Genomic DNA, 13,344 nt, shown 5'->3' on the forward strand with positions numbered 1-13,344 from the left:
TCAAAGTGCAGAAAAGGGCAAACAAGCATGGATGCCACAAAGCAGCCACAGTCCATCATTCAAGCTGTTTAGCTTCAATCTAAGGTGTGTGGTGCCCGACTGACCACATCATGGTCTTCATTGACACCAACTGTGTAATCCTCACCCATCATGAGGTGCATCATGACGTAAATGCTTCCAAATATGGTTGGACTAGTCCTATTACTGCCATCACAGGAGGACTGGGGTTCATGTCTGACTACGCAGCCAAAACAAGTGTCATTGCTGAGAGTAAAACACAAGGACAACAACGTCGCACGTCGTCAGATGTTGTACCTGTTAAGACTGTTTTGAGGACCGGCCCCAGAGCACATAAACAAGTGCTAATCTTTAGGAAAGCATTTAGTAAAAGCAAAATATGCAAAAACAACAGATTGTGTAATTCTAGAAACTTCCTATCAAAGCTCAGATTTTTCCCACCCAGGGTAAACCGTCAGATGTTTTGTTCCTGGTGTCACACCGACGTTACACGAATGACAACCTCTCCTGAGTCACTGTCCTGGCTGAGGTTGTTTCGGGGCAGCAGGCCGGGGCAGAAGGGGGCCAAACAGAGGCAGGTCCATGGCTGCGGTCCCAGCTGCGTGGAGTGTAAGGGTCTGTTGGGCCCAAAGGTGACCAGAGGCAGCCAGAGCGTCCTGGGAGCCAATGTGGAATGACCGGTGCTCGACTCCTCCATGTCCTTCGTCTTGTCATAGCTCTGAACGTCCCAGTGAAGGTTCACGGCCCGCCAGCGCATGAAAACGTTGTACACCGCTGCCCCCTCATGGACAATCAAGCCTGTTACAAACGGCAAGTGCACGGCAGTGCTGGAGGTTAGTTACTGCAGCCCATTCAAGACTAACATGCACACTTTCAGATTCACTGTCACTTAGTAAGAATATTACGGCTTAGATCTGTCATAAGTAAATATCCATAAATAACAGAAAGGTGCTAGTTGTCTGAACATCCTTCTTTTTCTTTCACAGTTGGTGTTTAAAACATTTTCACATCTCGGATACATTTGGTCTCATTTCTCTTTTACTGGATATTTTTACTTTCTAAATTGAAAATCAGAAGTTGAAGGTAAGAAACCATCAATGGGCCTTACAAATGTCCAGCTGCATAATTTGACTGTCCAGCAACAGACAAATGACACCAGATAACAAATATTATCCAACTCTGACATATGCACGAACACCTCAAGTATAACTGACTTGTATTTGGCCTGTGTACATTCTGCTGATGGTAGCAGGCTCACCTACACAGACCAGGTCCATGAAGCCGTACATGCCGTAGCAGATCTGGAAGAGGACGTCACGGCGCTGCCAGATGGCCTGCGGGCTGAGAGCCGACCACAGCAGCCAAGAGATGCTGGCGACCAGAAAAAGAGAGCCCAGGAACACGGCGATGATCTGCACCTTCTCCACCAGGGTGATGGTGATGGACTGCCACTGCAGACACAAGGGACGGCGTTCGTCAGTGTGACCCATGAGACTGTTACAGAACCACACACCTACCCACGTCCACCTACCGACCTCCTTTGCTTCTGAGACAGGCCCGTCCCTACAACTACACGGGTTGAAAAGTGGGAGAAGGAGATTGTTTCTCCACTGCACAGTCCCAGCATCACGTCACCCTGTGAGTGAACCTTCAGCAGCAACAAGCTTTCACCACTATTTAAATATACAAAAGGATCTTTGCAACAGCCTATAATGTTAATGCTGCTACTGCTATTAGTATTTGGAATAATAAAATATGGATGAGGTAAACATATTTATATGTGGTCATATATCTCTTACATATGTTATGAGTAATGCAAGATCAGTATAATAAACATTTTAAAATATCACCCACCTTTAGATATAAATAATTTACAGCACAATGACAGATGTATTTCTGTAATTTATCTGCATCATCATTGTGCATGCATTAAGAACATATGCAGCAGTTACAGCTTCAACAGTACCTATATATGGATATGGATTTCCTCTGTATGCAAGAATAAATGGCTGCACAACGAACTGCAAAGGTACAACGTGAGATGCTACTGCTCACTCTGCAAATCATATTGTGCAAAAAAACAGACTCATCTTCATTTCCGGTGCAGACCCCAGAGTTTCAAAGACACTAAATATGTCAGGCTGAATTTGAAGAAGTATGAATAAGAGGATGCACCAGAAATCTACAATAACTGTGTGATAATAAAACACAGAGTCTTGGGTTTGAAAATGCCACAGAATGGAAAAGTACAGGCTCATTGGAAACAGGCTTCAGACATACAGTATATAAGGTAGTTAACGTCAGGTACCCAGCACTATATAAAGTACTTCTAATTAGAAGTACATAAGGTAGTTAACGTCAGGTACCCAGCACTATATAAAGTACTTCAAATTAGAAGTACATAAGGTAGTTAACGTCAGGTACCCAGCACTATATAAAGTACTTCAAATTAGAAGTACATAAGGTAGTTAACGTCAGGTACCCAGCGGTATATAAAGTACTTCAAATTAGAAGTACATAAGGTAGTTAACGTCAGGTACCCAGCACTATATAAAGTACTTCAAATTAGAAGTACATAAGGTAGTTAACGTCAGGTACCCAGCACTATATAAAGTACTTCAAATTAGAAGTACATAAGGTAGTTAACGTCAGGTACCCAGCACTATATAAAGTACTTCAAATTAGAAGTACATAAGGTAGTTAACGTCAGGTACCCAGCGGTATATAAAGTACTTCAAATTAGAAGTACATAAGGTAGTTAACGTCAGCTACCCAGCACTATATAAAGTACTTCAAATTAGAAGTACATAAGGTAGTTAACGTCAGGTACCCAGCAGTATATAAAGTACTTCAAATTAGAAGTACATAAGGTAGTTAACGTCAGCTACCCAGCGGTATATAAAGTACTTCAAATTAGAAGTATATAAGGTGGTTAACGTCAGCTACCCAGCAGTATATTAAGTACTTCAAATTAGAAGTACATAAGGTAGTTAACGTCAGCTACCCAGCGGTACATAAAGTACTTCAAATTAGAAGTATATAAGGTAGTTAACGTCAGCTACCCAGCACTATATAAAGTACTTCAAATTAGAAGTACATAAGGTAGTTAACGTCAGGTACCCGGCGGTATATAAAGTACTTCAAATTAGAAGTATATAAGGTAGTTAACGTCAGATACCCAGCGGTATATAAAGTACTTCAAATTAGAAGTATATAAGGTAGTTAACGTCAGCTACCCAGCGGTATATGAAGTACTTCAAATCAGAAGTATATAAGGTAGTTAACGTCAGCTACCCAGCGGTATATAAAGTACTTCAAATCAGAAGTATATAAGGTAGTTAACGTCAGCTACCCAGCGGTATATAAAGTACTTCAAATCAGAAGTATATAAGGTAGTTAACGTCAGCTACCCAGCGGTATATAAAGTACTTCAAATCAGAAGTATATAAGGTAGTTAACGTCAGCTACCCAGCAGTACATAAAGTACTTCAAATGAGTTTTTCTAATGTGAGACAGAAACAGATCGGGTTCTAACAACTTGCCGTGTGACTTAGTGGTCACCTGTGTGTTTTAATCTCTGCTGATGCATCTTCCTACATGTCTCTTGGGTTATAAAGTCCTGCAGAATGATGTGGATTTATTAACCAAGGCTGTGAGTCCATGGTTTACCCAGGACATTCAGAAAATTCGCTGTTTGTGTTTTCAGAGCGAACACACACTCCAACAAAATGTCTTTCACCTGCACCGTATTGAGCAGGTAAAAACCTTCAGAGGGAAACTCTGACTTTCATAAGGCTCATTCTTGGAAATGAAAATGACATTTTCCCCAAATTGATTCCTGAGTTGCAGCAACATCACGATGTCACAACAACAACATCTGATGTATCCAACAGTTTGTGCCCACAGGAGACCAGATGGTAATAACTTCACCTTCCCACCTTTTCTTTAATAAGCCAGACCTTTGCTGTTTGTTTCCAACGTGCCTCAGTGACTGATTCATGTTTCTTGCCCTAATCAGACACAGATCACAGCCTATATATAACCACAGTGTTAATTATCAGCACAGACGATGGCTCTTATTGAATTAAGTGAAGCTAATCAAAGGACTAATGTGACAAGTCTCTCATGAGCTAATTCACCTACAGGGAATTATTCTGCACTTCCCCTCAACATTTAGGATCCTGGATCTTTCAGCTCGTTGTTCTGGTTTTACTGCTCTGGTGTCGTTTTCTGCTGCAGCAAACAGCTGTTTTCAGAGAAAAGGCTCTAAAATACAAATGTGAATGTTGCTCCCGATTGCTGACGTGTAAACAGGTGGTAGTTTGCTAACCAGGTCGCCACATCAGCCTAAAATATCTTTCTGAAAAAGCCCACAGCGAAAAGAATCTGTCCTGGGAGTCGACTGACTGGCAGGCCGCTTCGCTGGCTGGAAAACCACATCAGTCAGAACAGGATGCGTCACCACAGAAGGCGAGAACACAAAGTGATGACCAGGCAGTCCCACGCTACCTTGAAAACCTGCAACAAGCACAACAACATCTCCAAAAAGGAGACGAAGGCGATCAAGACGATGGGGAAAGAGGCCATGGGAAATGTAAAGGAAGAGGACAAGAGGAGTGAAAAGCTGTGGGGAAAAGAAATTAATACCGAGAGAAAACAGGAAGTAGGGGAGTGGAGGAGAAGAAAAGAGAAATTAGAGAATAAACTTTGGAAACAGAAAAGTGTAGATGCCGCCGGATGATTGTGAAGCTGCAGGATGTTTGTTTTTAGGCAGCCTGTGCGGACAGGGACTAGAGTTCTGCTGAGTCTCAGCTGTGTGTTTGTTTAGCCTGCCAATGGCTCAAGTCCCATCTGGAGCAAACACATCTCACTCGGCCCAAATGTTCTAAAGCGAAAGAACCGATCCAGAATGCAGATATTTTAAGCCTCAGGAGTCTCTGTGTGCTCAGCCTTGGAAGAAAGGAGGAATCCTGACGCTCCAAACCAACAGCAGAGACGTGAAGAGGAAACAAAAACTCTCAGCAGGTTCACAGTTGGAGATACGTTTGCCTCCAGCTACAAAACACAACAAGCACTTTCTCTGTGTGTTCTTGAAAACAAACTTTTTACCACATGATTTTGGATGCAGGCAGCAGCTTAGCAGAACCTGTACTGTTCTGTGCACAAAGAACAGCAGTGGCTTTAATATTCAAAGTTATCAGTCAATAAATTGTTGAAACTGCCAACACAGAACAAGATGTGATCACAGTAGGTGGCCTGTTAGCAAACAGTTGCTTATTTACACATCCAGCACGTGTGGAGTTGTGTCCTCTCAGCCCAGTGTTCCCTCAGTTTTAGCTCTGGGTTTGGTCTCCACCACCTCTTCAGCGGCTAAATGTGATGCAGACGATGTCGATGTCACGTCAAAGCTCCATGAAGTCGAGCTGCAGATTCAGCTGGTCATTCAGCTTCGTGTTACTGCTCACGCTCACTTCATGTATCGTGGCAGCAACATGCTAACACGGCTAATTAGCACGGCTGCAGGTGTTTGCTCATAAATTCTGGACCAAGTGAAATTCGACCTAATGTGGTGCCACAGGAGACGACGGGAGGTCACCCCCGTTATTACAGGTCACCCTCAGGCTCCATGAGTTTCAGTCTGCACTGAGTGACCATCCCCAGTGCTACGCTCTTTAAAATGTCATCAGTGGAAATGTGTGGGCTCACCCTAACAATGCAGTGACATTTAAAATTTCATTTATTCGTTTATGTTCCCCAGTCTTGTCGGGCGAGTTATGGGGAATTTCAGACAGACTGTAGATTCATTACGTGTGTGCAGAGACTATTTTTTATTAAATAATTGTTCACCAATGCTCATCAGGCATCTCTTCCCTAATGCTTTTCCTGGCCCAGTTCAACTGTAATTCTGCTTCATCACTGTGGTTGGATCCATGCTGCTAAATGGACTGAAGGTCTGAATCATGCACTTTGGACACTTTAGCTCCGTTTCTGCTTGGTGTGAAATCATATTTAAGAAGTCAGGATGTGAACTGGTGGGAGTCCACTCATTTCTACATTTCATGAGCAATGAGTCACTCATAAAAATAGTAACTCAGATGCAAAGGAGGAAAAGAAAATAATTAGGAAGAGATGCACTTTGGGTTAAACGAACCACTTTGCAGCTACAGCTCTGACAAACACAGGTGGGTGTTGTCTTATCAGATCAGGTCTCCACCTGTGAAAACGAATCTCAGCGGTGGGTCGTCACCTCAGAGACTGTAAAAACTATTTCTCGATAATGTCTCCACAAAACAATTATAAGCTCACAGGTTTATGGCTGCAAAAATACTGAGAGGATATAATGGCTGCAGTTGGGTGTCACATCACTTGTCAGGTGGCAGTTTATCAAGTAAATTCTCACCACCAGAATATAATATATTCAGTTAGACATCACATGACTACAGTGCTCTGGTTGTTTCCAGCAGGAGAGTTGGTGCTCAGCAGGGCTGTTCTAGCTTCTCCAGAAACTGCTATTGTTGTGTTGTTTTTTCAAGAACTGTGCAAAAAGAAAAAATCTTTAGCTGTTAAAGGGACTTTTTTCTCTCCACAAGTGCTTGATCATAAGAGATTTGTTGGGTTCTATGTAAAGTGTCTTGGGATGATTTATGCTGTGATTTGACGCTATACACAAAACACTGAACTGAAAGTCTCTGGTCTTCAGAGTCCTCAGGGACAACGAGCCTCATCAGACGAACCCGATGTTCCTCGAACAACAGTTTTTCAGCTGAAACACAGACTTTCCTTTCCAAGCATCATGCAAATAAGTGATGCCTTTAAAAACATTCATCCATCCATCATCTACCGTTAATCCTGGCATGTCCACGGCGGGGCTGGGCTGGAGCCAATCCCAGCATGCAGTGGGTGAGAGGCAGGTCCCCCCTGGACAGATCAATCACAAGGCTGACACACAGAAACACACTCACATTCGCACCTACCATCAATTTAGACTCACCAACTAACATAACCTGCATGAGTTTGGACTGTGGGAGAAGAAAACCCACACAGACACAGGGACAACATGCAGACTCCACACAGAAAGGCCCCTGGTCCACCTGGGTTCAGACCCTAATCCTGACCTGCATGTGTTTGGACTGTGGGAGGAGAAAACCCACACAGACACAGGGACAACATGCAGACTCCACACAGAAAGGCCCGGGGTCCACCTGGGTTCAGACCCTAATCCTGACCTGCATGTGTTTGGACTGTGGGAGGAGAAAACCCACACAGACACAGGGACAACATGCAGACTCCACACAGAAAGGCCCCTGGTCCACCTGGGTTCAGACCCTAATCCTGACCTGCATGAGTTTGGACTGTGGGAGGAGAAAACCCACACAGACACAGGGACAACATGCAGACTACACACAGAAAGGCCCCGGGTCCACCTGGGTTCAGACCCTAATCCTGACCTGCATGTGTTTGGACTGTGGCAGGAGAAAACCCACACAGACACAGGGACCACATGCAGACTCCACACAGAAAGGCCCCGGGTCCACCTGGGTTCAGACCCTAATCCTGACCTGCATGTGTTTGGACTGTGGGAGGAGAAAACCCACACAGACACAGGGACCACATGCAGACTCCACACAGAAAGGCCCCTGGTCCACCTGGGTTCAGACCCTAATCCTGACCTGCATGTGTTTGGACTGTGGGAGGAGAAAACCCACACAGACACAGGGACAACATGCAGACTCCACACAGAAAGGCCCCGGGTCCACCTGGGTTCAGACCCTAATCCTGACCTGCATGTGTTTGGACTGTGGGAGGAGAAAACCCACACAGACACAGGGACCACATGCAGACTCCACACAGAAAGGCCCCTGGTCCACCTGGGTTCAGACCCTAATCCTGACCTGCATGTGTTTGGACTGTGGGAGGAGAAAACCCACACAGACACAGGGACCACATGCAGACTCCACACAGAAAGGCCCCGGGCCTACAACATCCCTACAATCAACCACCTTGAAACAGCTTCTGCAAACCTCTGTGCTGCGATAGAAGTTGAATGTATTTTCCTCTCTGCCTGTGGAAACATCTGCTGCAGTGGTTTTACCTGCCACGGTCTCTTCATGTTGATGGCGATGACGTGGAAGCGATAGCAGCACAGCTCGCAGGTCCAGCAGCCTCGTTCACTGATCCACTTCAGCAGGCAGTGCTGGTGGGTGTAACGCACCGAGCCGTCGCAGCGACACGGGTTCAGCAAGTCGCCCTAAAGACCAGAGAGAGGGCAAAGGTCGAGTATGAACAGATTAAACCTACACCTGTCATTCAAGCTTTAAATCGACCTCACATTATAACTGTATGTTCATGTCCCCAGAAACACAGAATTATTCTGCTCCGTTCAGCCTCGATGTTCCTCCTGATCAGCATCAGACTCATAAACTGTTGAACAATGTTCTCCTGAAGGACCATAACCTTTGTTTTATTAAAAAGACAGAATGTGTTAAAGCTGCAGCCAAGACAGTGCAACATCCACCCATCCATCTTCTATATGCCTTTATATGCAAGGCTGTGCAGGCTAAGGCCCATCCCAGCTCACAGCGGAGACAGACACAGCAAAGGTCATGGTGTAAGTGCTGCACTCACCTTCAGGCACAACAGTAATAAATGATGCAGCGTTAGTTGGTGCTAAATATGCTCAACCTTGTAAAAATTCTGTTCCGGTCCTAAAATCTGGAATATAAATATTTGAAAGTTACTGTGCCAAGACAAATGCAGAGGACACGGCTCCTGTGGGAGTTCTCATTAAAACAGTGTCAGGGCTTCAACGATCGGCACAGGAGGAGCAGATTTCTGCCTGTTTCATCACTTGAAGAGCTTTGAAAAAGCCTCTGCTCTGACTGAATGTCGTACGGAAACATGCAGCACAGGAAACTCACACATAAGCTGTGAAGGGAAACGGTGACCCCATAACAGGCTGGATACTTGATATTCATGTCCTGTCTGGTGTCTCTATAGTTTGACCAGTCCCCTGGAGTACAGACGATAAATTAAACATCATAGACGCTATCAGCGTTCAGATCAATATTAGACCTGTCTCCCCGATATTAATCTTAAATCCATTTCAGTGTCTCTCTGTCACTTTCCCCATCATCTAGAATTCTTTATCATCAGGCCTCAATTTGGCCTTTTCTCCCAACAGATCGTACATCAGAGAAAACCTTTTGGCCTGAGGGCTTTACCGGCATCGCTCAGATCAATGATCATTTCTCAGCGCTGTAGCATTCGTGGATATTAACGGTGGGATGCAGCGAGACATTAATCATGGCAGCCTTATCTGTTTGTTGTGGTGGGATTTTTTCTTCCTCGAGGTATTCTTCAAACTGCCATTACTGCAGCTTTGACCTGCCGGCTGGGCTGTGAGTGGCATATTAATGGTGTATAAAGGTCAGCGGTCAGGGGGCTCATTTTTCATCACGTCATATTAACCTTGTGGGTTTCAAAGGACCTTGGAGGCCTTTGTTTGAATGAAGCGATGCTCAGCCACCTACTGAAGTCGTGATGGATAAAAACAACAATTCAACGAGTTTCCGACTTCTCTGAAATGACACTTGATGTAAACGTCCCCCTTATTTTAGCACCACAGACACAGACGCTTCGTGGCATCTGGTGCTTGCAACCACATCTCCTGGTCTTTGCAGCAGAACTTAGGATTGTTCTGTCAGAGAACCTAAATCAGTTTTGCTCATGGTTCACTGTTTCGGGGCTGTGAGATGTGGTGAAAAACCCCAAGTTGAATCTGTATGAATGAACTTTTAACAGAGAGTCTTAAATAATAATCAATGTCACACTGATTCATCACAGTTGAGCAAATGCTCTCTGCTGCAGAAAATGACTGAAAGCCTCAGAAACAGTCGGTAAATGGACTCTGGGTCGAGGATGATTTGTCAGCTGTTGCTTCCTAAGTTAAAGTTCAATTACAATCAAATTAACATGCAAAGTTTTAGTGGTTAAAACAAGCACAACCTTTCCAGACAGGACAACATTATTTTTGACCTTTCTTGGTATTAAATAACATCTTACTCTGCTTGGACATGAATATTTAAAGTGTCAGATTTCTGTTTTGCAACCTTCTTGACGACTGGTGAGCTTGGCCACCCTGCGGCCTTGTATCAAAATCAAATATCAGTCTGGGCCCGGAGGCAGAGCTATTAGATTAACTCTGCTAATAGGCTGTAGCCCACGTTCAGAAGACAGGATATTCACTTAGGCATTTACTGCCCTGACTCCTCTCTTTCCCTCCGGTGCAGATGAATCGTCCCTGAGCTGACTGTCACGAAGCAAACAGGCCTGCAGAGCATCAGGTTTCAGAGCTGGGTGGACAGAGAGTCCATTTATCCCTGCTGGTCCACATCTGTCCATCCAGCTCCAGGAAGACATGCAGATAGTTAGACTGATGCATCACCTGCAGATGGTATTTATTACAAACAAATTATAACTCAACCATTGTCATCAATGACGGTGACATGATGGATTTGATCCAGTTAGTGTCACTGGGTATCGATCGTCATCCATGGGAAACCTAACTTCACTGAAAAACACTCGGATCATGATGCAACAGCTTGTTTCTTGATGATTTAGTGCAGACTGAATCTTCAGTCGTTCCCTGATGATCTAAATGCTGTTTCTGCCTTAATGTGAATGATCTTATCACCACTGTCATTTTATTTCACACCAAACCTCCTTTAACTGTCCTGGTGTTTCAAGTGATTATATATATATATATATATATATATATATATATATAAACAATAAGCTCATTGTGACTGGGAAGAAACTGTATGTTCTCTAAAGGAACCTGCAGCACAATGTGATGTCTATTTCTGGCCTCTTGTTTTTATGAGTGATAGATTTCAACAAATCTGGATTTTTAGATCTGGGATTATCACTTTTAACAAGGTGAGAATAAACTGAACCACCGAGCAACAATAATTATAGTCATTTACAAAAACATGACACAATGTGGATAAATTCATGTTTCGTCAGTGACGGTTCAGAGAAGCATAAAAGCTGCTCTCACATTTATGAGCTCTGTGATTACTGAGTTACAACAGTGCTGCCTGGACTCTGTGACCTCTGACCCTGACCCTCTTTACTATGTCTTCAGGCAACCTGAGGGTCTTGTTCTATGAACCTCTGTGGGGCGAGTCTGCAGACTTTCCACTGATTTTCCCACTAACCTGTATCAGGTAACGTAAATGTTTACATGAAAAGTTTTCAGTCTGTTCACAAGTGACTGAAACGCAAAAAACAGGAAGAACAAAGATGAAGCCAAGAGGTTTCTGCCTCTGTGTCTTACTCAACATAAGCTGTTCAGAATTTTTCACGAATGAATGAAACCGGTTTATTGACCACCCACTACCACGACGTGAAGCTCTGTCCGTGGTGCTGAAGTGTGGACGTCAGCTTTGTGCAACCACACAGATTTAAAACGACCCTGTCATCTCTCACAGAGACAGTTATTAGTCATTAGACCGTTTTTAACAAATCCTGTGGTGCTGGATCCCTGCAGCAGGTAAAGGTTGTTGCTGAAAACAAACATTTTCTGTAGCTTCCTGGATGTTTTCAGTTTAGATTTGTTCCGTAGTGAATCTGCACATTTGCTTTGGTTCTGCTTGGCAAAGAAAAACCTACTGAAACAGCATATGAAGTGTGTGAAAGCCTGGACTCAGCAGGTTCCACCTCATTTTAATCAGATGAGTTGCTGCTCTAAGCCCATTCAGCACTTTGAGGACTGTGCCCTCACCTCCGTTCAATTTAATTAAACTTTCACCCTTCACAGAGCCGGAACTTTAACCTGATAACACTTTGGGCAGAGTGGATCGGGTTGCACTCTGCTGGCAGCCCGTTAACGCTATGTCTGCATGCGGTGGTACATTTACCTGCTCCGCGCCCTGGAAGCAGATCCGGCAGCTGGGAGTGGGGATGCAGGTCTCGCTGCTGCAGTTTGAATGCATCGCCTGAGTCTTGCACGATGTGCCCCCGACCGCCCCGTCCTCACTGGAAAAATTCCTCCCGATGAATTTCTCCGGGTCTTCACATGTGTCCCCGCAGCTCCGGGCCTCCCCGCAGCCCTCTCCTTCCTCTTCCCCCTGTCCCTGCTCCGACTCGTCCTCATCGTCGGGGTGCGGACGTCCTTGGGATCCGTGCGGTTCGCCTTCCTCCCAGGTGTGGCGGTGGGTGATGGCAGTGCCTCCCCTCTCCTCTCCACAGGCTGGCCCTGCCTCTCCCTCCTCTGTGCTCATAATAAACAGAAAGGTCGAAATAAAATTGCATAGATGCCCCGATGCGCGTACACAGTATCCACCAGCACTGCGACGCAGGGATGTGATGCAACCTTTAAGCTCCCAGATCACGGCGCTGTCAGCGATTATGCCCCCGCTCCGTGGATATCGAACCGAGCTGTGCTCCTGTAACCGAACCTACGGTGCTACAGCGGGGACCTCCTGCGGATCAGCGGCCGGATCGTGCCGGTGCTGCGGGCCGTCGGTCGGCTCGAACCGCCTCATGCGCTCTGGAGACCCGGGGAGCATTTCCACACATCGCAACGGGGACTGAGCCGTTCTGAAGCGCCGGATCCCCCTCTCTCTCTTCCCTTCCTCACCCTCCTCCGCCTCTTTAGTCCCCACACAGCGGCGGTGGGTGAGAATGGGCTGAACCGGGATGAGAACGTCCCTGAGGTGGCCGACTGTTCTCCCTGCTGAGCCGCTGCTGAGCCGGAATCCTTCCCGAGTCAGCTGTGAGTCCTCTGATGAGTCCAGCACTCTCAGGAAGCAGAAAGACCATTCCCCCGGGGAGATGACCAATCAATCACATTATTGGCCCATTAATATGATGGAGGAGAAAACTTCTCAGACCCATGTGCACATAATCCTTCTGCACAGCGCGCTCGCTCCGTCTGCCTGCACAGATAATACTTTATGTGGCGAGAGGCGGCGACCAGCAGCGCCCTGCTGGGTTAAAGGGGTCACCTGCTGGGTTACAAATGAGCCTCATTATCAAGGTGGTGGCTTCAGCATCTGGGCTTAAAGCGGCAGCTCGGCCTGTGAAGGATGGAGCTATTCAACCTCACAGGGCCGCAGCCCGAGGCGCCATCAAGGTGGTCGATGGACAGTTCGGGCTTCCTCAGTCCAAACCTGGCACTAAAAATAGGAGACTTCTTTCTTTATTGAGGACTTGTCTTTGGGTCCCCCAAATCTGCATGAAAAGGCTGCTGACAAAACGAGGATTAGTCAAACAATTTGTCTATAGTTTCAACTAATCAGTGTCACCGGGGGCTTAAATCTG

General features: G+C 45.6%; 2 protein-coding genes across 11 annotated transcripts in view; both read right to left on the bottom strand.

The window, feature by feature from the left end:
• LOC113134345 (zinc finger protein 62 homolog) overlaps positions 1–13,344 on the bottom strand; it is a 757,491-nt gene that overhangs the window by 662,775 nt on the left and 81,372 nt on the right. The window lies entirely within an intron of this gene.
• Positions 118–12,490, bottom strand: marchf11 (membrane-associated ring finger (C3HC4) 11). Its single transcript, XM_026313771.1, has 4 exons — positions 11,940–12,490; positions 8,111–8,266; positions 1,277–1,469; positions 118–816 (listed from the first exon to the last, which is right to left on the bottom strand). Exons 1-4 carry the CDS (start codon positions 12,300–12,302, stop codon positions 494–496), a joined length of 1,035 nt encoding a protein of 344 aa, XP_026169556.1. The 5' UTR covers positions 12,303–12,490; the 3' UTR covers positions 118–493.

Source organism: Mastacembelus armatus, chromosome 17 (assembly GCF_900324485.2).
Source record: "Mastacembelus armatus chromosome 17, fMasArm1.2, whole genome shotgun sequence".
NCBI classification, from domain to species: Eukaryota; Metazoa; Chordata; class Actinopteri; order Synbranchiformes; family Mastacembelidae; genus Mastacembelus; species Mastacembelus armatus.

What these genes read in the sequence shown, in the direction of transcription:
- marchf11 (XM_026313771.1), bottom strand. Translation starts at nt 12,302, where the DNA reads ATGAGCACAGAGGAGGGAGAGGCAGGGCCAGCCTGTGGAGAGGAGAGG. An exon ending in ACATGAAGAGACCGTGGCAG is followed by an intron (nt 1,470 to 8,110) that starts GTAAAACCACTG and finishes TTGTGTCTGCAG; the next exon opens with TGGCAGTCCATCACCATCAC. An exon ending in CATGGACCTGGTCTGTGTAG is followed by an intron (nt 817 to 1,276) that starts GTGAGCCTGCTA and finishes CGTTTGTAACAG; the next exon opens with GCTTGATTGTCCATGAGGGG.